General features: G+C 38.0%; 1 protein-coding gene across 1 annotated transcript in view; it reads right to left on the bottom strand.

Annotated features, from left to right (window-relative positions):
• Positions 1-642: 642 nt before the first annotated feature.
• Positions 643-27,700, bottom strand: part of CLVS2 (clavesin 2) — a 47,680-nt gene continuing 20,622 nt past the window's right edge. Inside the window, exons 3-5 of the mRNA XM_026054579.1 lie at positions 6,905-7,015; positions 4,584-4,804; positions 643-1,110 (exon numbers count right to left, since the gene is read on the bottom strand). Of these exons, the coding sequence (XP_025910364.1) occupies positions 1,023-1,110; positions 4,584-4,804; positions 6,905-7,015 (420 nt within the window). The 3' untranslated portion in view covers positions 643-1,022. The remainder of the gene's footprint in view (positions 1,111-4,583; positions 4,805-6,904; positions 7,016-27,700) is intronic.

Here is a 27,700-nt window from a genome sequence, read left to right as displayed (position 1 = left end):
AGATCGGTAAAAATATATATATGTACGCAGTCTCCCAGTGCACAGGATTCAAACTTTTAACCTGCTGCTGCCAGGCTTTAGATCCAAATACTGGTTATTACACTTTATTTAGAGGAATATTTTCTCATATCAAGGGAGAACAGAGTTCTGGAAAAATTCTTGACGTGCACCCAAAATACAAGAAAAGTAGTTCCGATGTGGCCCATTTTTTAACACCTAGACTCAGGTAATGAGTCATGTTACTTGCAAAGCCCAAACTGTAAATAAAAGGTTAGGGAAGAAACCTCACAGATTCTCATAGCCAAAGAGCAAAGCCATCAAAGAGCTGGTGCCAGCTCATCTGCCATCTTTTTTACAATGCTACACAGTTTATGCTAAATCRCAATCCTAGATCACAACGTTATTTGTGAAATAAATTCCTACAGGCAGGAAATATTCAACTGGTTACAACATCTCCAAGTTCTTATATTTCTTCTTTATCTTTGCACACTACAAGAGCATTGCAGACAGAAAACAAAACAGCAGTCAATACGATAGCTGCAATATGGCTTCCTGTAAGAAGGACATTTAATTGGCTTTGTTATTTTTATTTGTCCAGTATGCATTTCTGTGTATGCATGTGTGTTTGTGTGTGTTTGTGTGAGTGTTTGTTCTCTTCTCGCTTTTATGGTGCATTTCACTGACATATTTAGTAGTCATTCACTTCCATAGTATTTGCTTACCATAACTTACAAATCCAAAGTGGAGGGYTATATTGTATTTACAAACAAGTTGGCACTTACAGAATAAATTATTGATGCCTCTTTTTTATTGTTCTTTTTTTTTTTCCTCTCGGTCTTCTTTTTTTTTCACCCCAGGGCATCCGGAATTCAGGCAGAATGATAAAACCTGCTGCCTGCTTCCATTATGCTACATTAACATGAGTAAATAGGATTCCAGCTGGTATATTCTTTCCCAGTGGTTTGCTTGCTACTAAGAAGCAGTGCCTTCCACCTCAGTTCACCTTCAATGCTCAGGAACCGTTAGTCAAGYGAAAGCAAAGGCTGCATGTTTTCTTCCTCATTCTTATCCATGCGTTTTAGCACCCCGGGATCCACAACTGATTGAGACCTGCAGAAGGATAACATGTTTATTTAACATTTCCAGATCAAGTCAAGTGAGGGTAAATCTCAGCTTTCCTTTGTTTATTTTCACTTCTGCCAGGGCTTAAAAATAATGGTACAGGGATCCTGAACATCCGATCACAGCACATGGTTATAAAATACCCTCAGGAAACCATTACCTGGCTTTAACAGGCTCTGTGCTAGCTTGTGGACAGAGGCAAAAGGAGGAATACAGGGACTCCCTTTGCTTTTTACAAGGAAATGCTGAAGCAGGGTGCAGCCTCCTTTGCTTTTTACAATGAAATGAAGCAGGGTACAACCTTAATACACAACACAGGGCAAACTAAGCTGTCTTTTGCAGCGTCCTGAGCATTGACCCTCTTGGCTATATGTGGCTAGACGGAGGTGGGCTGGTAAAGAAGGTACAGTTCAGCAACCCAGCTGGTTAACGACATGTTGCAATTGGTGACATCTTAGCTGGAAGCCCAAGTTGCTCCTTTTCTGAGCAGGACTTAAATGCTAAGCACATGCTGCTAAGCCAGCCCTGGGGAACCCTGATGCGGCTTTCTGGAGCAGTGGATATGTCTGTCAAATGCACTTACCAGCTTAACTGCCCAGAGCCCAGATGGATGGCAAGGGCAAATTCATGGAGGACAGTAAAATTTTTGAAGATTCTCTGATTCAGTACAGAATTATAACAGTGGTACTATATATAAACTATATATATATATATATATATATATATATAAAAGCTTTCTCAATTCTGACCTCTCTCTTAAGATAAACATATACAAACAATTCCCCTTTTACGGATTGCCACCATCCACTGAAACCAAGGAGACTCATAGCAGGTGCCAATCTGGCCTATTTCAAAAAAAAAGAAAGAAAAATCTTCAAAAATATGAACAAGGAAAAAATCTGAACGGAACCTCAGATGAAAGCTTTAAATCCAAGGATATTTTCTAATTACACTTAGTGCTCTTTCTTAATGGCAACCTCAAGAAAATTAAGTTTAAAAATCTGATGAACTCTCTTGTGACTTTTTTTTTTAACTAATAATGTGCAAAAAGCCTCATACAGAATATTGGTCCATTTCTCAGGCAGAACTCAAACCCACTGATTTTTTTTTTAAGTGCACAATGTATTGTGGCAATGCAAAGCAGACTGAAAATACGCCAGTGAAAACTGTACTACTGAAAAATCCAGCTCACCAGGACAAAAAAAACGCTGTGGGAGTAGACTAATTTCAAAAAATCCTCACTTGAATGAAAATACTAATAGGAGATGGAAATCCCTTCTCCTAGGCTGACTATATCTCAGCAGCTAGTGTCCAAGGGATCTCACTTGATGAAATGAGTGGGAGACAGAAACGTTGAAACATGACAGTTTTGCTCATGAATTCTTCCAAACTYCCAGATTTTAAGGCAGATTTTAACAGAACATATTCTGATCTAGGATTTCTCAGCTCGGAAGCCCAACTGCCTTGCAGAATATGGAAAACTAATTTTCAGTCAATATTCAATCAACATTTATTGTCATATTGTATTCTGTGCAACAGTAATTCATGGATTGAGCCATGTAAAATGAAAAAACATTTGTGYAAGTCTATGACATCTTCTGTCTACGTCAACTTTATAAACCTTACYGAAGAAATTCTCACAAATCGCAGTATGCCAGAGCTGTACTACTAATTCCCAATTTAGAGATGAGAATCAAAGCAAGCACAGACGTTTAAAAGAGCAATCAAGAACAACTGTACTGCATGTTATGTTTTATAACACTGTTATAACAATGTTTTAGCACACTGAGTGTGCTTTTAAACTTAGAGAAAATTAATCCATCAATTGCCACATTCAATTGAAATTCAAATTTAAATTGAATAGGATTTATCTACTTCTATATTTGCATCAGTGAAATTTTAAGTCATTCTCTATATTTAATACTCAAAGTTCTGTAACTTTCTCCTTAGCATCTTATTCCTTTTCTCTTCTACCTGCTACTTGTACAGTGCCTATTTACATATACCAGCTGGGAAGAAGGATTCCAGCAGACACTGAAGATTCATTATATGAATAGATGAGAATCTATATAGAATGTGAAAACATTCAACCGAATGTTATATAGATATATTTTTCGACATGTTTATCTCCAGCAATGTCTCCTACTGTTCCAGCCAACTCAGAGAGAAAGACTATGAAGCAATAAACTGAAGATCAATTTGAAGTTTACACTGCTGTATAATTCTGCATGAAAGATTTTCAAACATAAGTTAAATGGGAAGAAAATAGGTACGCATTTTCTTCTTTGATAAAGAGGAATCTCTTTGATAATGAGGAATCTAGTCAAACCACTAAGAAGCTTTTCCAATTAAAAATGGCCGTCTCCACGATAGTGTGGAAAATGTTCCTCCAAGGGTCTTGTTACTGGCTTTCTCATGTTTTCTTATTGCCTCCTTGGATGAGGCTGTTTTCCTCCCAAGACTTCATTTTGCAACAGTATTCCACCCTTTTCTCCAATACAACTTCCCTGGTGTCTTGTAATTCTTGTATTATGTGCAAATCATATACAAATATATTGCTCACTTTCTCCCCTTGCCCAGGTTCTTCCATGACCTATTTTCTCCATTCTTCTTCTTAATGACATCTTTGACATATGGATTCAGGACCTTTCTTAACTTCTTGTTCCCAGACAGTCTCTTCCTATTTCCCACTTTCCACACATTATGTCCCAAGACTCTTTCCCTTTCTGCATCAAATGCCCTCTCCTGAAACTGAATTTTAAGTTAGCACAGTCTGACCTCATTCAAAGGCTTTCTGCTCTATGTTTCCACTCTGATCCATTGCTAGATCTACCCAGCTATGAGCTGAACTCTGACTTTTGCAGCTGTGTTCAACCCTTTGCATCATCCTCTTCATGACACTTCTCCTTTCTCTTCCACCTCCCTGGCAAGGTCAGACCTGATTCACCACTCCTATGTGAATCATCTCGCCGCTTCCACAGCTACTGTAACCTCTTCCCATACATTATTAGATTTACAACAGTAAAATGCACGAAGCAATTATACTGCTGCTTCTCAAAGAGAAGAATATCAGACTGTGAAGATGTTTATCAGCCCCGAGTACAACAATTTGCACAGATTCTTGTGCTGCTTTTCCTCATTACTTTTTCTCATTCTGTGTGCAGTTACTGTGACTGAAAGGTCAGATGCTGCAAATATCCTGACCCCCACAGCCTGGTGGATAGCCAAGTTATGAGACGTGGAAAGATAAGAATCATCATTACTATCTGTCTGGACAATTGCAGCCATTTTTAACTCAGCCCTAAGGCTCACTCCAGCCAGCACTGTCTCTCTAATGCCTACCCTAAGCTCAGACAGGACACTAGCTTGTCCTGAACACAATACTGTGCACGCTACCCGTATGGCACTGCTGAAATAATTCCTCATATTGAGTCCAGAAGGCCACAGTAACTTTAACTCACCTTTTCATGGATTTGGGAGAAAGGTCTTTATCTATATCTTTTGCAGGAGTGTTGTAAGAGTCAGCATTGCATTCACTGTCATCATCGTACTCGTGGTCTAGCAGTGTTCTTGCCCAAGTCCCCATGTCGTAGGGGGGCAACATGCCGCCAAACTCTGAGGGCAGGATCTCAGGATGTATTAGCTGATGCAGACTGTTGAGGTTATTTCCATGCAAGAATATCTGCATACACACATGGAGGTAAAAACAAAGCAGTATCGCACAAACCTTCAAAGACCAAATTTTGTCATCTTTATCACAGGATAAGATGTGGTAGGAAATTCTGTCTGTGCTGGGTTTACGGAGTTAGTCTTCCAAGACAGACGTTGCATTTGCATTGAGTACAGTCAGTCTATGAACACAATTCTGCAAATACACAAATTCTTAAAATATAAATAACTTCAAATGTTTGCAGGACCAGAGGACTATAGGCACTGAAAAATCATGTGAGATAGCTAAATCGGTAGCAAATTATACAGAGAAATTGCCTTTTTTGTTCATGCAGAAGCAGCCAGTAAGGCAAGACAGGATGCTGCCTTGCAGCAGCCATAAGCTACCTCTCATTCACACAGACAGGTATCACTGAGCTGCTGGAGTGAGGCCAGTTCAATCCCAGATTACCCTGCATTTTTCTTCTCTGGATAGTTCTMTCTCTGGAGCAAATTACTGCGGGTTAAATTCAAAGCGGAGAGAGACAAAAGGCCAAATATGTGTTTATTTCAGCTGATTTTCTAATCAGCTGTGAAGATAAGGAAGCTTAGTATGAAAATGCAAACCCACAAGCTGTCTCTCCAGCTTAGAAAGCRCTTACTCTTGTGTGAAATAACAGACATCAACGTCAGAAAAAAAATTGTTTTATAGTGTCTTTCAAATGGAATGTTTCTCTTTTTARTAATGCTTTTATGCCTAGTCGAATGCCTAGTAGTACTTTATCTGAATATAGTTATTGGCCGCTAGCCTATTAGACCAAATTAAAAAATGCAACATAATTCAGCATAAACACAATATATTTATAATGAGACTGATTAAATTTTGAAGATAATTCTGATATTATTCTTAAAATACTTTGGGTTTTCCTTCAAAACTGATTTTAAATGATATGTGGTGGACACAATTTTCACATTTTGACATAAAATTCAGGCTCAAAACACAACTGTAACCACCTGACCTACTTTTTAGGAGGTATTCAGTGTTGACAAAAACAGCTGTAGAAAGTCAGAATTTATGCAAATATAAGCCCCTGCCTCAGGTGTCTAAATAAAAATGTAGATGCCTAAGTGATAAGCACTCATATTCAACTGCCTTGTCCCTTATTTTAATATTGCAGCATATGCACAGACCATGCTTTTCTCCTCAGTTATGCATACACAGCACTTGACTTAAATAGGCTTCAAGCGTATCTGGCACTAAAGTGTTCTTCGTTGAAGCAGCAGTCAGTGGAGTGCAACTGAATCCTGCAAAATGGGTTTTCATTTGCATATTTATAACAGATATTACATAAAAGGCTTTGTGATCTATAGTTCAAAATCTGTAAGTACCAGAGGTCTCTAAAGCATAATCTGTCAGTAGAAAATGGCTAAACACCAAGGATCTCTATGGCCTTGCAGGCTGTTTGAAGAGAGAAAAAATACAGAACTCCTTAGAGAGTTGATCCTGTAAAAAAAAGTCTGTCATATTCTTTGTATTTAGGTTTTGTGTATGATGCTGATTGGGCTTTCTTGGATGACAAATTTCCTGTTACTGAAATAATATCATTCTGTGTGCTCTCACCACCGAACTCTAATCTAATTGCATTGATGTAAATGTTGCAAATCAAGCAACATCTCAGAAACTGCTAGTGCTTATGCACAGATGCATGTGCACAAATATCTTTCTACAGCCTTCTCATTCAAAACGGTATTTTCAAACTACTCTGTACCAACTGTATCTTTCAGTTCATACTAATGTCAAGGAAATCTCATTAGGAAAGGATTTGGCACTCACTACCTTTGTTTTTAAAAGGAAGATGGGCAATTTTAATATTTTACTACTCTTTCTTATGGGAATTCTAATGTTGACAATTTTTATATAACCCAGAGGAAGCATATGTTTACAATTAAAAATATATTTAAGTACACAGCTTAGCTGTGTCCTTGAAGAATAAAGCTATGTATTCTTCTAAAGCAGGTAGAAGRCAATGCAGACATATTTGAATACATTGCATCAATAACAAGCTGAGATACACAGTAGGTTACTTCTGCTGGCTATAAATGACTGATAGCGGAAAAACAAACAGAAGAATACCCTTTTTCGTGTCTTCTCCTTTAAAAAGGGCCGTATAACTGTGTAGAGGGCATGGATATACCACGGCTGATTGACGAAATGTATTCCTCCAAACCGAGCTGGGAAACTGTCCTATATATCACAAAACAAACATATGAAATGTGAGTGGTCTCTTAAGTGAAGATGTATATGCATTAGATCATTTTTATGCTGAATGTCTTCATTTTTATAATAAAATTCAAAGGATAAGAAACATTCCCCAAAACTGTGTCCTTTCAGCACAGTTCCAACTTTCCATGCCTAGGTATCAATATGTCACCTGCACTGCACAGAACAGTTACAAAGTGGACTGAAACAACTGTTGTATTCTAATAAAGRCATGGCATTTCCTATCTCCAGATATGCTTACAATGTTTACAATTTGTATATAATCCATCCAGGCAAGGTATTTTTTCTCTTTCCTAGGTCTACAGAATTTTATTCTTTTTAATAGTACTCCTACTATAACTTAATCCATTGTCACTAAAGAACAGAAATGTCCTTTTTTATGTCTTAAAAAGCAAGTGTAAATCTATGCTACTATTCAAAACGTCTCCAATATTCATCTTTCATAAAACTGAGAATGCATTAAACATTACTGTTATGCAATACAAATGATAGTAATTCTGCTTGCAGACTCATGGCCCTCCTGGGAGCTTAAGCTTAAGGACAGAATGTCTCCAACAAAGAATGACCTTTTCTTTCTGTGGAAAAACAAAAGGGGAAGATAACTCACTAACAAAGACTCTGATCGGCATTTTCATGCTAAAAGTCAACAGAATATGTCAAATGGTTTGGTAGTTTGAAGAGTACAGCCAATCCGGAATACTACCAATTTAATTGCATTTTGTCTTCGCCTGATGGATCATATGCTCTGATAATGCAACAAGCTGCTCCCATCTCTTTTGTTGCCTGGATTTACACTACTAGGCAAGAGAGCATGACATGTAAACACACATACAACCTGACACATGTCCCTCTCATTTTCAGGTGTTATGTCAGAACTTCCTTGGTGTTCTGAGATACACGGAGTTATTAAATGATTGACTTTCATTTGACTCATAATTCAATATCACTTACTCAACATTCAACATAGGTCATCCAGCCTAAGCAACCATGTCACTGAGATCACAACAAGATTTCTTCAGAGCTGAAGAAATTCCCGTCTCCTTGCCTGACCATACAGATGCAGAACAGGGCATATTTCTCAGCTTCACCTTCTCATCTTGCATGGGTGCGACAAAGGAAATTTTAAGTCTGCATTAGTGTGATCAGAGGCTCAGAAGGAGGCAATCAAATGCTTACTTGCCAGTAACTGGTTTCTATACCAAAAAGCATATTTTGGTCTCCTCAAGAGGCAGCAGGCTTTAAGGACGCATCCAACAGTCTAGACCCTTAGATCCTCTGACTTAATGACGTATGCTGCACAAGGTGAAAAAACAGCCCAAAAAAAAAAAAAAAAAAGAGCTACAGCAAGCAATCAGGAACTCCCAAGTCAAGGAACTACTGGAAAAAATCTTTAATTAAATGTTTCCAGATAGGATTATACTCTGACACAAAGTGCACGTGCCAAGAAATTTTCTTAGTTCTATGAGTGAGTACAATGAAGTGCACTTAAAAGCACCATTCAAATAATGACAGGCATTCCTAATCCAGGCAGTCTTTACACCAGTCTTATCCATACAGAAGCAGTATGTCATTATTGAAAACTGCAAAGTCAAAAGAAGGGTATAACTCTCTTGMATGCATACACATGCTGTGGGTAGCACTCACATTTGCAGTGAGATGAAATGTGAAGCACATTTCATTTACAAAGTCTCAGTCTGCATTTATGCTAATATAGTATTTTCTTTCTTCTTTCTCCCTTTGACCTCATTTGCTGAGAGAGTATTGCTGTCTCCGTATTGCAACACCTAGCTGGATTACCAGATGAAACATTTTCAATCAGGAAAGCAATAGTTTAACAATATTTTATAGAAAGAGTGGCATCTACAACAGACACCCCTGACATCTGGCAGGCCACAGCACAACAGTCAGTGTCATTAACAGTCTGTATTGCTAATTTTTCTCCAGAAACATTTGATTAACAACAGCTTTGAAATAAAACAATACTATTGAAAGACTATGTTCAGAAGCCTCATTTTGCCAAATGCCTAGATACTGGCAGCACTGATGAAATGTCCAGCAGAACAGTTGATAATTTGACATGTAATTCACCTAGTTCACTATCATAAATCCCCAAACACCATTTTGAGAACACAACCTTTGATGTATAAAAGCTAGTAAATTATGTCCCTGTCRGAAGAATCCAACTTCTGGGAAGGATAAATCATTGAATGACATCTTAACCTTTAGTTGCAGGAGATACCATTCATCCAAGAAGGCTGTATTTATTTTTTTTTCAGGCTGCTGCTCCAGTGAACATATATGCAGTGCAGTGCAGTGTGTTGGGTATCCTGAGGGGAAAAAAAAAAAGCAAGCATACCCTAGAGCTGCAGAAGGCATCTTTTTTTGCTAATTTCATCTAGATGTCTTCGAAGATATGTTCAGAATTAATGTTGGAATGTAAACTCTGCTAAGCCTCTTGAGAGTCACTTCTTATAATGCAGGCAATGTGAATAACATCAAAGTAAACCAGGCATTCCTAATACTAGATAATGCCTTCTTTCATGATTTTATAAGCTTTTAAATTAAGATACATGCTCCCAGAATTACACTCACAAGACACAAGGTTATGAAATGTTTGTTCTTTATTGCTTGAAAAACGAATACCATGCAAATTGAAACCAATTTGTGAGTGAAACGATCCAAAAACTTAAGATAGTCATGCGCATACCCTGATTCAGARCACAGAGCCAACGGTGCCTATATTCTACCACGTGGTCAAAAGAGATGACTTGTTGATACTGTTCTGAAGAGATTTACTAAGATTTATGAAGACTACTTTTTGCAGACAAAAGAAATATCTTTAGAAATTACCGGTCTGGCACTTTGGCTATTTCTACATCTTGAAATCCATATACATGGCGGGTCATGAATATAAATGGAATGATCCTCAAATAGGAGATGCCACATGATATTACAAGATGGATTGTCTCAGCGTTTCAGCAATTCTAAAACGATTTTCAAAACTGGCTAACCATTGTTAGTACATAGCAATTTGGGTGACTCAACAGAGAAGCACTTCCAAAAATACAAGTTGTAATCGGGAACCCTCATAACTGAAGCAATGAAAGATATGGAGTGGGTCCAGAATTATCACTAGTGCTGGGTGTGGAAATCAAAAGCTCCTAAATGCAGATCCAAAGCTCAGCTAAAAGAATTGAGCACCTGGTGAGAAAAGAGGCAGAATAAGCAACCTACAGCTGCTGGAAAAACAGGTATCAGAAGGTTGTCTTGCTCTTCTCAAACATAACAGACTTCCGCACTGGGATTTATCAGACAGATGGCTGTCGTACACAAACAGTAGGTAAGAATTTCTTCCAAAATCTGATTGTTGTGCTTTTATGTAGATTAAGTCATAGGCTTGGTGGCTGTCACAATCACCTCTGTAGACAAAGTGCACTTCATCAGAAAAGCATGTAGCCCATGAATCTTGTGAATTCTATATAAAAAGAATCCCATACCGAAATAGAGATAAGCCACGAAGTAACTAATGCACTTGACTGACAAAGTAATAAGCTTGATGGAGCATTACTGCTCTCAGCTGAGAGCCTGCAGATGCTCTCAATATATATACAATATCAGGAAAGCCCTTACATGATATCTTATAGTACCTTGGACAGTTAGGTGGTGCCAATTCCCAATGAAATTCTGTGCTAGTGTTCTTCCTGCTGTCCTGTTGCTATCCCAGTAAGAAGTAATAAAAATGGCCATGGCTGACCTTTATCATCTTTACCAAATGTGAAAAAGAAAAGTGCTTCTTAAGGCTCATAGTATTCTCTCTTCCCTAGGTGCTGTGTGATGGGCAAAGTCTGAATCTAAAAGGATCTCCCATCTGAAATCAGTATTAAAATTAACTTTGTTTGCATAGCTCTAAAAGTCAAGTCTTTTAGAGCTGGAAGCTGAGGTTTACAAACTGCTGGAACCTCTGCATGCCCAAAGATGCATCCACATCAGGGCCTCAAAACCATATTGCATACTACCTGCAAACTGCCTGCGTGGTCATATTTTGCCTCATACTAATATACTTCCAAACTGCACGCACTCTACTGCTACTGCTTGTGGGTCACATATTCTCTGAGCTCATATTTGCTATCCTTGTGAGCAATGAAATGGTTTTGAGGACAGTCTTGATACATCCTTCAAAAGACTGTCTGGATAAACAAATGAATGTTCTCAGATGGTTTACTTAAGTTTGTGTTTGACTGGTGTCACGAATGCAGGCCTTAGCATCTCCCAAAGGCAAGAGGTTACAGAGTCAAAACTGTGACAAACATATCTTCGTAACAAAAATATAAGCTCAAAGAGAGCACATTAAATTATTGATAGCTTAAATGTCACTTAAAAGTTATTCCTGAAGATAATAAATTCATATCTTCTCCAGATATTCAAAAAAGTCAACATTTCAGGGAGAAAAACAATCAATAGAATGAACCAAAATAGTATTTTCATAATGGAAAGCTCCACCAGAAARACACCGGGAACATTTTTTCTGTTGGAAGATGCAGTGTGACTAAAATTAATTTTTGGCAGGTTGGACAGCAACCTACAGAAAACTAGAGAAAGAAAAGCCCTGATTACAATTAGTCAAGAACTATTAGCATGTTACCTAAGGAATATTTCACGTTTTTCAATGGAAATTTGATGGATCGGGGGAATCAACAGCCATGCTGCCCACATTGAAAAGAAAGCTGAAGACTTGCTCCCAAATCCTAAATTTCACAGAAGGTTCCATGAAACCCAGACTTGAGCTGTGTGCACATCACACATCAGGGAGAATTAAGTGGCAGGTGAGAAAAGACCCATTCAAAACAAGGGACAACACTGATCCTGGAATAAATGAGAAAATGTTGGTCATGAATACTGTCAGTGTGGAAATTGGCAGAAAGCTACTAATCAAATAGCCAACCAGCTTGCATGAGTGATAAACAACCTAACTCATTTTGAGATGGAGATTAGTAAATTATGAGCAAGTTGAGCTCTTGGTGTCTGTAAAACTATGATTTCMCCTCAGGACCTCTCTGTCCCTTTGTCCAAGCATTTTAAGATTAGGAAGCTTAGCAACTTGCTTATGTAAAGATAGAAAAGTAGTGGTTTACTTCCAGCTTATTATTGACAATTATTGCTAGACTGGTGCAACTGCAAAGAGGCCTTTTATTTTTCAGATTTCAGTGCTAGTGAAGTTTTCAAGTGAAAACTTAATTCTTGGAATACTTACAAAATATGCCAAGTTAGATCAAAACCAGTGTTCAGAGACAATGATATTAACTATGAAATTTTCTCCAAACCAGAAACATACAGGCATGTCCATATACTACAAGAAGTTTCCTAATTTTCCCCTGTGAAAGTATGACATTGCTTTCTCCTTGATTGAACTTTATATTCTTTTTAGACAATGCTAAACTGTTTCTAATAAAAACAAAATGTGCCAAAATATATTGCTGTTACTGCACTCAATGAGAAGAGCACTAACTTAACGCAAATTAACATCATACATCAGCACTCCTACAAAACAGATTTAATTATCTAGAACTGTATGTTGTCATTTTGCTAAAAAGATTCCGATGAAGCAGTTTGACTTTTGGCAGTCCTTCCTTTGATTTCCATTAGTCATTTGATCTTACAGCTCAAATAGAAATATATTAAATTGACTGGAATGAGAACAGCAAAAGGTGGTATCCATTCAGTGAGAATACTGTTGTTTTTATTCAAGTATCTGTTTTAATTCGAAATAATATACTAGCTTTCATTTCTATAAGCGCCTCATAAAAATATTAGCTTAATTAGGCAGACAAGTATAGTCATCTGACCACATGTTTTATCATGATTATATAAATTTATATTATGTATATAGGTATAACATGTGCTTCCACGATTTGAACAAAAGGTTTAATCACTATCACTTTATTAATTACGCAGTTTTGATAAAGTATATTGTGCAAAAAAAATTAATTTGGATTTCTTTTTATTTTTTGCATAAGAGCTTCAAGATCTCTGCCCTTTCTAAAAAGTTTAACTGGAAATTGTGTGAAATTCTTATAGCAATTTTTGCTTGTTTTGACAGAGGCTTTGGATATTTTTTTCCTTTGATCATTTTTTCTTTTGTTTTGAACCTGTAATAATGAAGAACTTTTTCTTAAGAGGAAACAAAATATTCTATTTTCCAGAAGAACTTTGCATTTAACTATATACACTGTCTCATTTTTAAAAATTCTATTGTCTCATTTTTAAAAAAATTCTAAGTAACATTTCAACAGTCTGGAATATAAGACAGAAAAAAAGAAGTGCGATACTTTTCTAAATTTGCATAACCAGGAAAACATTAAGAAAGGTGGTAGAAGTAGGTACTTCTATACTATTTTTTTCCAAGAAGAAAATCATTCTTTCCAATAGGCAGTTATCAGATGGTGCTTTCTCCTGTGGAAATTCCCATAAGGAACAAACATCCCTTTTCTAGGCAGCTTGTGAATGTCTTATGAAATTAAGATTAGAGCTACATGAAAGAACACTATATGGGAAACTGCCATGCATAAATATAGTAACAATACCTTCATAATGATACTGGGATGAAAATAATGCGAGGAATCACTGGTCATAAGAAATGACATTCTCAGATTTCTGAGGACCAAAGTCTTGGCCGAGAACTGTACAGAAGGAGGTAAAATGCCATATCATCATGTCACCTTGTACTGCCCCTGTGCAGTAAGGCTTTCCTTAGCCAGAAAGACTATCCTAATTCCCCAGCAGTCCTTGGATTCTGCCAGGAGTATCACAAGAGGACTGCTGTTCTGATGCTTTCCATGAGGTAGGAAGCACTGACACCATTTCAGAGAGGAGCACAAGTAGTCATCATACAGCCCTCACCCTTTGCTGTGACCACTTCCAAATGCGATGAATAAACAACAGTTTATCTAGAATTGGTTTGGGGGTGATAGGCTTTGTTGTTGTTCTGTTTTGTTGATCTAAAACATTCTATCTCCTATTTACTTCACAACACAAAGGAAGGTGAAGCCTTAAGATAATGCTAAGATGAAGAAGTAAAGTAGAAATAGTGTAGAAACAAGATACGTAATTTAAAGGTAAAGAATAGAGGACTAATTAAATTAAAGCTAATATGGTAAAGCATATAGAGAAATTATCATGATTTACAAGCGAAAACATTCAGCTCATCTCTCTTCCAGCTCCTTTTAAAAAAATGCAGAGAAATAGAAATGCAAACTGATCTTACATGGAGGGCTCATGTTTTTCAGTTACAGATTAATGGACTTTTGGACTGAATGGATTTCTCAAACCTGAATCCAAATATGGTTTGAACAATTCACAAAATCACAGAATCACAGAATCACAGAATATTCAAGGTTGGAAGGGACCTCTACAGATCATCTAGTCCAACCTTCCYGCTCAAGCAGGCACACCTAGAGCATGTGGCACAGGGCGGCATCCAGGCGGGTTTTKAAGACCTCCAGAGAAGGAGACTCCACAACCTCCCTGGGCAGCCTGTTCCAGGGCTCTGGCACCCTAACAGTGAAGAAGTTCCTCCTCATCTGGAGACGGAACTTCCTGTGCTTCAGCTTATGGCCATTACCCCTCATCCTGTCACTGGCCACCAATGAAAACAGCTTGTCCCCTTCCTCCCTGCATTCTCCCTTCCTGAACTTATACATATTAATCATATCCCCTCTCAGCCTTCTCTTCTCCAGAGAAAACAGGCCCTGCTCATTCAGTCTCTCCTCATACGAGAGATGTTCCATTCCCTTAATCATCTTGGTTGCTCTTCTCTGGACCCTCTCAAGAAGCTCCATGTTCCTCTTATACTGGGGTGCCCAGGACTGCACACAGTACTCCAGGTGCGGCCTCACCACAGCTGAGGAGAGGGGCAGAATCACCTCCCTYGACCTGCTGGCAACACTCCTCCTGATGCAGCCAGGATCCCATTGGCCTTCTTGGCCACGAGGGCACAGCTGACTCATGGTTAACTTAGTGTCAACCAGGATTCCCAGGTCCCTCTCCGTGGAGGTGCTTTCCARCAGGTCGACCCCTAATCTGTACTGGTGCCTGGGGTTATTCCTCCCCAGGTGCAGGACCCTGAACTTGTCCTTATTGAACCTCATGAGGTTCCTCTCTGCCCAACTCACCAGCCTGTCCAGGTCCCTCTGGATGGCAGCACAGCCCTCCGGAGTGTCAGCCACTCCACCCAGGTTTTTTAATTCAGGCTTTTAAACCTGAATTTCAAATAGTAAATCTTACAGCTTCCATGTAATTTCTGCATATCATACCAACCGACAACGTTCCACAAGAATCAGAGGCTACCTATAGATTCTATAAATCTATATGGGTTTCAACTGAAACTCACAAGAAGCTACTCTTCATCTGAACTCACCATCCATAATGACATGTAAGTACACCTGGTATAGGAAATGGGAAGAGCAGCAGGCCTGAAGATGAATAGAGGTATTGGACAGAGGCAAAAATGCAAGTTTCCACTTCAGAACAGCATTTGAGTCACATCGTGTTGCTCTGCAGTGCCAGTCATCAACTACTGAGCTGGGGGATAACAATTCCTCAACTGGGCTATTCACTTTTTCCCTTGAAGTGGAGAAAATAGAAATTAATTTCTACAATTTTATTAAACAAAGCTCCCCAGAACACGGAACTCTTAGTTACAGACAGGATGCATTAAAATTGGATTACAAATTTAGCAGGTTCAATCCACCATAATACAAAAAAAAAGGAAGCCATTGTGATTCAAGAGTTATTTCATAACGAGCCATATGTTTCCTTGTACCGGAGGAAATCAATCTCCATGACTGGAGTAGGCACTAAGAGCAGCAATCATTTTAGCTATCCCATTTTAATCTGTCACTCTATGCAAATTAGAATCCTGAGACTTGAAGCGAACTGTATTGGAGGGATAGTGATTTAAGAAAAATTAGCTGAGGGCAGCCACCGAGATCTAGAAGGCAGCATAATTAAGCTTTGAATTAGTAGGAAAATGAATAACCAACAAGATCCATTAACGAGTCTTATATTCTATTAAAAGTGGAGGTATCGTGAACTATGTAGCACACACATTTTCAAGAGGTCAGTTCCCATCAGTACAAAACTACTTCCAATTCCAAAATATGTCCAGATGTCATACTCATAGTGAGAGGTAGAGACTCATTTTAGTCCTTCAGCCTTGAGAATGTCTCAGTCTCAACTGTCTAGCTACACTTTATATTTGCAGAAATGTTTGAAGAAGATATGGCTTCACAGCAATTTATGAGTTAACTCCACCTCAGCTTCCCCTTTTCTCTGCACTCATGAATGATTGCTGGTGCTTAAGTGTAAAATTCTCCCAGGAGCCCAGGGAATTTCAGTATTGTTTTAGGGAGAACTGTCATACAGATTATTACTCTGGAGGATTGGCTAAATCATTATTGCTGGATTCTGACTTCAGACATCAATTCACTATCTTTCTAAAGTCATATAAGTATGGATCTCTCTGTTAGCATATAGGAAGGAAAACATCATAGTAAAAAAAAGAGATCACACCAAGTAGGCAAATAAATAAATGCTTGTTTTATCACACACATATAGGACACAACCAGTATGTTTATTGTGTAATCAGTATGTGTCATTAGTTCACAACTGTGATCCTAGAATCTGTTTTGAAATCACACTTTCAGAACTCTTGAATTCACACACACGGTTTTCAGGCATTAGAAGACCAAAATTAGAAATGCAGATCTCTACCTGCTAAGAGTGTAAGTCATATGATTCTCCTACCACCAAGAAAAAAAAACTACAGCAGTACGAACTCTGAAATCATGAACAAGTGCAGTCTGGCATTTCTTAACAGGTTAGTCATTGATGAAAAATATAAAATCAGGTTACACAAGTCCACACATTTCACTTTCTGACTATCTTCAAAATTCTCAAAGGTAAAATTTCAACTAAAATTTCTGGACTCCTTTCTGGTCAGGCCCRCAAAAAAATAAAAATAAAAATAAAAACAAAGAGAATCTCTGCTGCAACAAGAAATTTTTAAAAAACAGACATGGTTTGTCCATTTTGCTACATGCATGTTGTGAAGGACCATCTTCATAAAAGCATCTTCATAAGCAATCTTGATAAAAAAATGCCTACTTTACTCAAGTTCACTTCAGTGAAGCTCACATGAGTAACAGGGTTATTTTTTGAAATATGATTTGATTTTGCTTTTAAAATAATCCTATAGTTACTGGTGGTACTTTTCAATAGCAGCAAAGACAAAGTCCACCAACAAAGCTATATATGGCAGCAACACAAATGCAATCCTTGTGTCACATTACTGTGAGTCATACAGCCAGATTCACAAAGAGCTGAAAGATGTAATAGACAGTGATGAAAATCAGAAAGTTCACCCAATCTTTATTGACCTAACATTGACTGTTCCATAATTTATTAGCCAACCTTTCTTCAGGTCAGCCACATTTCTTAGCCCTCAGGTAAGCTCCTTGCTTTATGATAGAAAATCATAATTGGGAAGGGCTGCAATTTTTGTTGTAAGGATGAAGAGAATTCTTTTAAAAAAAAAGTTAAAGATGAAAAGCTCACTGTGCATGTTATTTTTTACAACATATTTGGATACTTCAAATACATAGTTCATAATTGCAAGGGGAAACCCACTCATATATGATCTTCTTGAGCCCTTCTAAGTTCTTTTCAGAATAAACTGTCTCTCCTTTTAGCTGATTCGTAATTTCCAGAATTCATTCACTTACCCACAGCTGAATTATTTTTGGAGGTCATCATCAGCCAAAGTTACAAATTCGATGACAGACTACTAAAGCTAGATAAAGAACCGATTTGCAGGTAGATGTTAATATTTACCCTACCTAGTGTCCTCAAGCTTCTTGTTTGAAAACTATTCATCTTTTCAGCGGAGTGACTGCAGTAAATGTAAAGAGCTTACGCCACCTAACTAAAGATTTACCTTACGTGAAAACTCCTAAGCTTCAAGTATCACATTTGCTGATCCAGGATTTACAGAATACAGAGACAACTAAGCTTTCTTCAGAGTATTTGATGAGCTTGTTCCCAAGCACTAGCAAAGGAGGTACTCTGCTAGTTCTGGCTCAGTTCATATCTGCAAGTTCAGCTTTCCATAAGCGTCGTAAAGAGCAAAACATGCTCACAGACCTGTGAAAACCTGCAACATTGAGATCAACTTAAGTAACAAAACCTCTAGGAAAGAGGTTCAATTTTTCATTCTGTCACTTACTTTTACTGCTACACTCTTAGCTTTATCAAACTAAAGAAGGGTTTATATATCCAAAAGTTATTTTTCTTTGACCTATAGCAATTATTTTGGAAGAGATCGTTGCTCCAAACTGTGTACATATCTTTAATAKACATGGCTTAAAAATGTACACACACATAAATAAAAAAAAAAAAAAAAATTCCCTCTCTTTCCCTAACATTTTTCTGACTTAATCCTTTAAAAAAATACTCATAGAAAAAACTATCTCCCACCATATGGGTTAGAATTTCTACCTTTTTATGCTACTTTCACTCAGATGTCAGTAGCTGATATTACCAGGAGAATTAAGTCCCCAGAGTACAGACAATAACATATGGCAGGCCTGAAAGGACTTAATGGAAAGGAGAAACCCAGAAGGCTGTCACCCGCTTCCCATCCATTAGCACATAGGCTGTATCCTGCCATACATGCTATTAGTCACACAAGTCTGCCACCACCAACCACTTGTCATTCATGCTACAGCTGCAATCACCCTGCTGTGACTGCCCTCGGTACTTTAAAAGGACCCTGAAAATACAGAACTCAGCTCAGTGAGGATATTATTAAATATTAAACCTGTTTCAGTCTGTCCACTTGCAAGTGATTGCATTTGGGAGAGAATCTGGACACCGAGTCACAAAAAATAAATTAGAAAAAAAATTAGAAAGGAAAATTATRTATTGAGTGCTAACGGGTGTGAGGTTAAGGCAAGAGACAAATATCCTGCAGTACATTTGCTAGATTTGTTAGACTGTTTACAGCAGCCAATGAACAGAGCCACATCTAATACGAAATAGAGTTGATCAAAAAGAATATATATGTGTATGTGTGCACGCATGCGCATCCATCTGCATATGTATGCAAAAAATCATTTTACCCCAAACATCAAATTAGTGTCTTAAATAATTTATTACCATGGATAATTCCTCAGTTCCCAGTAGCCTATTCATTTTAATTTAAAATAGATTTAAGAGCTCAGACTATCAATGTAGGACAAAAAAAAGAAGACGTTTCCTATCTAAGAACTAGAATCAGGTTTTTGTGTCCTACTGGTAGATCAATTATGCATTAGAGCTCTTGCTTGATTTTTAATCCACATCAATTCACAGTCCTTGAGCAAATGTAATGTTATCATATTAAAAACAGAAAGAGCTATAGTAACTTATACATATTAAGAGAAAAGAAAACAGTTCAGGCAAGAGGGGACAATTAATCAGCCTGTGGAGAGACAAGATGCCAACACCAGCACAGAGGGAAATAGGAAACATGCAGATAATTTTTTCAAATTCTCTAATATGCAATCAATTTTAATTGAAATAAATATAAAGCCATTTTTATGATTTTTGCATTGTTAGCAATCCTTTGGGTAATTCAGGCAAAGGGTTCTGCTGAGGTGTATGTGCACAATTTTGTATGATAGATCTAATATCTGTTCTCATCCTAAATGAACAGCCTTTCAGGACACCTTCTAGACATCTGCTGCCAGCTGTACAGATCCTGAAATAGATAACTTAAAGAAAGACTCCAGTCAGCTTTGCTCATTCTGTAGCCTGACTGATAAATTTTCAGACACAGCTGAAACATTAAAAASTCTTCCATTTCCTGAAGCCAAATCCTTGCATCGTCATGTCCATTACAGCCTTTCAGCACCAAAATTAAAATTAGCATAAATATTTAAGTGTGATAAAAATTCAGTAGCTAAATTTGCTAGTATTAAAAAAAAAAAGAAAAAAAAAGCAACCTTAGATTTTGAGTTTCACTGAAAAATGAGGCAGGGAAAGAGAGAATTTAAAAAAGGGGAAAACTATCTGAAAATACAAATACTTGCTTGCTATTGCCCTAGGAGTTGTAGCTGAGTGGTCTAAGCTCCTATCTCCTTATACAGACAAGGCTCTTTGGTTGAAGTGATTTCCTGTGATGTTCCATAGTCTCTCCAGGAGACAGGAATAGATTTCCCTAGAGGCAAACACGGATGTGAGGTGTCTGAATACTCCATTCAGCACTGGCAGCCTTCCCAAACTAAAATATTGCAGTTTTGACCCATTTAATTTTCATTTATGGCAAGGAAAAATCTCTAGAAGGGAGATATTTCTTATGATCATTTTCATTTCCTTCTAATTGAAAATTTCCAAGTAATCTTTCATAGAAAACCAATACTCTCAAAGGTTATATTGTTTCTGCTTAAATTTTTAACAGAACGGTATGCCTTTGTTTTTATGTATATTAATACAGCACCTTGAAACTGTACTAATGCTATGATCATAGCCACTGCTATGATCATATAAAATGCAAGCTTATGCCCAAGCCGGAAATTGAATTCTTTGCAGATCTGATGGAAAGAAATAAATAAAAGAAATAAACCACAGATGGGCATTATTTGTGTGTCCCAGGACACCCTCAGTATTCAAAACAATTCACTATATTTGGAGCAGTTTCGCTGCTGGAAACCTTATCTAGACCTAGATCTGTGACGATGACAGACTTCACCCGCAAGGCACAGCCACATGGGTTAATCTCTGGGTGGACGCAGACTGGCTATTGGTGCTTCACTAAGTGGTTCTTCTCACTCAGTTGTGCCCCAAAGCTGCAGGATGATCATACAAGATTGTTGTGCTCGCTGAAGTTGTCAGCTTTCAGCAGGAAAAGAAAAAGCAACTGAGGTCTTGACCACTTCTGGCTGCATAAGGTCCCACGGCGCCGTTGCAGAAGCGTAAGTATTGACCTCAATGTCTTGGCTGAATAGCAACTTGAGTTACATTCTGCCTATCTGAATTCGTTCTGCACTTTCAGCTGAATACAGTATTTTTTACTGAAGTATTCTGCTGCCTCAAAGTGTCACCAAGCATTTGTAAAACACTAGACCTGGCTATTTATTCAAAGCAAGATGTGATCACATCATCATTACAAACACTAAAAGAATGAGGAGATCCATAAAAGATGATGGCAAGTGGCTTTACTGAGTTCAGTTGCAGAATAGCTCGGTCTGCCTTCACCACTTGCCAGCACCAAAGACCAGCGCAAGGATCTCCAAAGTAATGTTCTTTATATACACTTGCTTGGGCTCGCTGGGGACTTGAACAGGTCAATTTCACAGTATCTTGGTGATCATGATCATATCATGGTCACAAGCCTTGCCATATTGGCAGGTACCAGAGACCAAAAAAACACAAAATAATGTTTTTCAAAACATAAGCAGTATCTATACTGGGGATTTAATAGTGGTCAGAAACATTAGTGGAGGCAAAAGTCAATCATCCACCTTATAAAAATTGTAATGCAATACCACTCCTCCAAGCAATTCACAACTTAGCACCTATCAGGCACCATTTCTCCAAGATACTTGAGATTTGGCCATCTGTTTAGAAAGGCAAACACATTAATAGCCAGAATGTAGATACACCATGACCTGAGCAGCACACAGCAACCTTGGGCATGTCTGGGTTATTGGGAGAGCTGTCCTCTAATGCAGACAGTCTCAACCGGCAGCTACCTATTGTGAAACAGCAAGAAACATGTAAAAATATGAAGTAATATAAAATTGTGTGTCATTCATGCAAATATATTCTCTTTCAAATACAAGCTATAGATGTTTAAAATACTGTTGATTACACAGATTAAAGTCTTTCAAATACCACTAACTAAACCACCCCAGTTTGTTTCCTACAGGACCAAACAGGGTACTGTCATTTATACTTTGTAATGAATTGGTCCTCAATGGTTAAACAATGTCCTATGTAAATAAAATCTGACTAAGATATACACATGTCAAATGAAATACTTTATCGTCCAAGTATATAATGGAAATTGAGGTCTGGATTACCAAAGGCAAGAAAGAAAAAGAAAAAAAAAACAGCAAGTAAAAAAACCTAGACATTTTTCATTACTATAATTAGCAACTAAATGTTCACAACTAGTCTGACTCTAGAGAAGAACTGGCTGGGAATTTTCCACTGATAAAACTGTGATTGTGGGGAAAAGATGCAAGTCAGAAAATTCTACACATGCTGCTGTGTCTGCTACGTATGACACACCAATAAAGCAGATGTCACATGTAGAATAAGCATGCTTACACACATAAACCTCTTCTTCCCCCAGCTATTACCACTTTAGTGACTAATGCATTAGCTGCTCTCCCAACAAAAGGCAAAAAAGCTCAAGCCAGGTCACGTGCCAGAAAGGAAATCTCAAGATGCGCCTGAGGCACCATGTTGAGGGACCTGATGGTAACAGAAGAAAATGGGATGGAGGAGTCGTGTGTCGTATGACTAGGAACAAACACCAGCATGGGGTGAGGAGCCTGACCACCTGCTCCTCTGTCACTGCCCTGGAAACAGGCAAGTTCCCAAAGCCCCAGCTTGCAAGGGGAAAAAGGAAATCCTATCGTGGATAAAAAACACGTGAAGGTATTCTTTTCCCCTTATTCTGTCTTTGATGTGAAAGAGATTATATTACACAGAGGATTTCAATAGGGAAGCTAGGACAGGACGCTGGATTCTGGCCACATCAAAAACATGACCATTTTGTGATTCTGGTACTGTGGCTTGTGATACAGCTGAGCTCTGCTAAGGCTGGTTTTCTTCCACAGAGCTGAAGGAGATCACTAGACGAAATAAACACTACAGTCTGAAGAACAGGTGTGTGCATGACACACTATTTTTATCACTGATGCATGAACTAAGAAGTAAGAGATGAGGAAAAAGAAGAAAGGAGCAAGACCTGAGGGTCATGTTGGCTGCCCTCTACCTTTCTAATGCTCCATATGACCAGACATTATCTTGGTGGCCTTTGCACAGCTACAGAAGTAAGAGAGAAGCATGGACACACACAGTACATCTCCAAGAAGAGAGTCTTCTTGATTGTTTTGAAATTCTGCACTTATTCTTATAACCAATATTCTACACAAATACTTTTGACTCAGTAGGATTGCAATGTTAAAYGATAGAGATAAATAATAAAATTAATAATAGGGGACAAGTAAGGAAAAACAGAGACCAGCTCTGCATGTCAGCTACAGGTGAGGGGCAGTGGTGCTTGTCGACTAGAAGATATGATCAGAGCACGGAGGGAGAACCTCAAAGCAACACAACTAATTGCTTTAAAGAAGTTAGATATGGCATGAGATAATAAGAATAAAAAGTCCCAGTTGAAATATACACAATTAAAAAATCCAAACTAAATATTGCAGATGTGCAATCATGAACTAGAGCCATTTTGGACAATCTTAAAGAATAACTCATCTAGGCAATGAGATTCTCCTTATTCAAAACTATGTACCTGTCAGGAAATGGTCACATCTACTGAATATCTATGTAGTGAATGCTTTTTCCATATGAGTTCATAGGCATAATAATACAAATAATTTATCTCCTCTCATTAGCAGGGTGAGCAGCACAGCCCCAACTGGAATATAAACTAGGCTAACAGAGAAGCTGAATTCATAGTAAATACTGTGTTCAAGTCTTTCCCATGTTTTTGCAATTCACAGAAGAAAAATCAATTTACAATTATTTTATTTGCCAGAATAAAGCTCTCTCTGTGTTTTCTGAGACAAAACATAGATGCATTCACAATAAATAAATAAATAAATAAATAAATAAATAAAGTGAGTAGCAACAGCTTAATATAACAAGCATCAACACGAAAAAAGCTTTCAAATGTACATGTCACTAGAGCATCAAGATTATAAAAAGCTTATAAAAAAGCACTGTGGCTCATTATCAGGTTGCACTTAGTTTTATAAGATCCACATAAAATAATATTCTTCCTTGATCTATATCCAAATTATTGGGGCATGAGTTTTCTTTTTATTACAGAACAAATTACAGATGGAATTTGCTGTGAAAGTTTTCCTCCAAGTGGACAATATACCACTTGATGAACATTATTCCCACAGGAGATTTTACTGTGTTCTCCAGAACACAATTTCTAGCTAAGTACAGAAAATTATTCTTCAGATGAGGGATTTGAAGTAAGACCCRAAGCAAGACCTGAAGCAAGGATCAAACCAGCAATATTTTAAATAGTAAATATTTAAATATTTTAAAACATGAGCAAGTAACTCTCTGCCCAGTCTGGCAGAGTTAGCGTTGTTTAAAGCCACATCAAACTGACATCAGCTCTGATGATCCTTGTGGACAGACTCCTGCTGCCAACTCCCAGAAGCTCCAGAGCAGGAGCTTGTGGTGTGAGTGCAAGGATCACTCCAGAGCTCCTGTTCTCACTGTGTGAGCCAGGGAACCTGCACATGAGGATTCAGAAAGGAAAATGCATAGAGAAGGGAAGATGGTAGGCAAAGACACAACATGTACTGGCAAAAAAAGTCATGACCTCCTATATTGGACCATCTATAGAGAATGGAAAAGAGAGGATGGAAAAGAGAATGGTGGCAACATTTTGGATCAGCTTTGACTTAAGTTGCCTGCCTGCTCATTTTTAATTTTAGAGTCTTTTCTGCAAGAATTGTTTGCAACCAGCATTCTTTACACTAGATRTGTTAACTAGCACTAGAATGGTAAAGCTAATTAAACATGTTTGAATGCTGGGATTGACTCAGTGTTATGTAATACTATAGGGAGCTTGAGATCTATTTTAGGAACTTGAAAGTGAGGACAAACAAATCACATATTCAAAACCAAAAACTGTCTCCACAGCTCTTATTTCAGGGCAGGTTCATTTGGCTTCTCAGGCCTCACCTGCTCCCCTTAGGCTTTCATCTGACACCTCTGAAACCATTTGGCCTCTCATTCCCACCTCCTCTAATTGTACTCTTGATAGCATATTCCCACAGTGAGGGCTCCTATTTTCACCCTCTCTTCTTCCTTTTCTATAGCATAGAAATACATATAGATACACACATAGATGCAAAATCTTTGGTTACAATATAGTGCCTCCTATCACTCCACCTCTCTTTTCTGTCTAATCCTCAAGAAATGGGATGCCCACAATTATGTTACCACATACATTACGCATTTTGTCTGTCTCAGTCTTCTTCCAGTTAGGCCTGCTTTGCAGTTTCACCATGTTTCCATACTGTAGATGACTCCCTTTTAGGTACAGCCTTCATCTAGCTTTTCCTTTCTCCTGTTAACTTTCTGTTTGTTCCTCCTTTAGAAGAACTCTCAGTTCCTTGACTTAAAACAGTTCCAAAGGCTTCTGCTACTATTCAGTGTGTTCTCTTTCCACTAAATATCATCCCTGGAGAATTTACTTTGCATACATACATTTAACTGTCTGTCATGCCTGTGCACATGTGCACATTTCTCCATTTGTCCTGTCTTCTACAATCAAGCCTCTCATTCCATATTATGAAAGCTCTACACTCATATTCCCCCAGGTTTTATTTTCTACAATGTTACTAGGATCCCTAAAGCCACTTTGCCATCCAAACTCACATCTTTGGTTTATCTTTAAAGTCCTGTTCTCTTCTAATACCATCAGTCCCATAGCAAGACCATTATTTACCAGGTCTTCCTCTACATAACAATCTGGGGAATCTGAACTCTTATCTCTGTAGACTAATCTACTGCCACATTTTGTTTACTTAAAAATAATTCAGTTTGAGAGTTGGGTTTTTTTTTGATCACTTGGGGTATGATGAATACAAGGATTGAACTTCAGCCCATGTTGAAAGGATAAGACCCCAGAGAGAAACCGTAGGAACATTTCTTTCAGAAATAAAACAGCGAGGGAAAGCACACTGACACCACTTGAATAAGAAAGGCACAGTCATGTGAGAATCCTCTTTTTAGCCTTTATTGTGTGTTCAAAAGAAAATCAGACTTCTGAATGAAGAGGGGTAAAAAGCAAACCACATCTATTCCAATCTGATGCACTAATAGTAGCAAAAATTATCATTATTTTGAAACTGTCTGCTTTGCAGAGAAGCATGTCTCCCACAACTCAATATATGAATCAAAGCATATTATGCCAGAAGTTTGCTACAAAACATGGAACAAAACAAGTTATTCTAAACTAATCTCACCATCAGTCTGCTTCTGATTCAAACTCTGAAATGCCTAATAAAGCAGCACTGCRCGCCAGAGCTTAACTTGCTCCATCCAGCAATACAGACAGATGGTACAAGTGGCTCAGAAGAATTCCAAAAGGCTCCCATACCACAACCATAACCTGTGTCCCAACCCCATAACAGTCTGTCACCAGGCAAGTGGTGTTTTTAAAGGATACAGGCATGAACTTGGTGCTCCTAAGAAAACATGACAGCATGTTCAGCTCATGGACAATGTCTCTTTTTGCAACCTGGGCAAAGATAATTCTGTTATGCTCTCTCTCACCAGCATGCTCCTGTGTATGAGAAGGCAGGGCCTCAGGAAATAATGCTTGGCAACATAAATTGCTCAAAAATATAAGTAGTGCACTACTTTTGACTAAGCTGAAATTGTCAAAAAGCTTTCCAGGAACAAAAAGCTCCAAGGAAAACATAAAAGCTTTGTAAGATAGACCTTGTGACTTTAAGAGAAATCAATACCAACTTTAAAATCTGTGAAAAACTAACAAACAGGAAAAGCTCCAGATTCTGCTTTTCTATTTTCTTTTTTTTTTTTTTTAAATTAATATCTTTGCAAAGTGAAACAGAGATGTTGCAGTTCTGTTCCCTAACTACCTCTTTTAAATGTCTGGGATTTCCAAACTATAAAATTATGGCTTTGCCTTTACTAGTGAGATTAGGAACTGTAACTAGGGAAAAACAAACTGTTGAGAACTTCACAAACAACCACCTCAGTGATAGTGTTCTTACAGTCATAACACTGTAATGACATAAGCAAGTTAAAGCTTGTGGAAAAGGGGAATCTTCTCCTATTAAGACAAAAAGGTACAGTAAAAAAAAAAAAAAAAAGAGGAAAAAGAGGATATTTTTTCTGAAGGTAATGAAATAGCCACAGATCGATCCAAACTATCCTTTCTGTGGTTTTCCCAATGAGAGGGCTCTATAGCATCTTTATAATGATGATTTGGATATTTTCCCTCTTAGATCAGTCTTCAGTTCAATGCAACAGATACCYGGGGGCTGACCAGACACGGCCTAATCTCACTTTGCTCTCACAGCTCAGTGCATGTCGCTTGCATGATCTCCTTTAGAGGCTCTACAGCTCACTGCTCTTCCTGAATTCAGAAGTTCTAATGAAATTCAATCTGCATCCTATCCTTCTGCACAAGACTATTGGCACAGCTGACCATATTTTTCCCGGTAGTTTTTTCTAGATGGATTTGCCTTCTCTGCTGACTCTCCTCCTTCCTGGGCTGTCTCTCCATAACCTTGTTCCACAAAGGATCCACTCTCCTTCACCCAGACCCCCAGCTACTCTGCTTAACCCCTTCCTCTTTTCTCCTCATGT

The sequence above is a fragment of the Nothoprocta perdicaria genome, unplaced genomic scaffold (genome assembly GCF_003342845.1).
Source record: "Nothoprocta perdicaria isolate Ctin4 unplaced genomic scaffold, notPer1 scaffold_123, whole genome shotgun sequence".
In the NCBI taxonomy this organism is placed as follows: Eukaryota; Metazoa; Chordata; class Aves; order Tinamiformes; family Tinamidae; genus Nothoprocta; species Nothoprocta perdicaria.
This window is presented reverse-complemented; position numbering and strand designations above follow the sequence as displayed.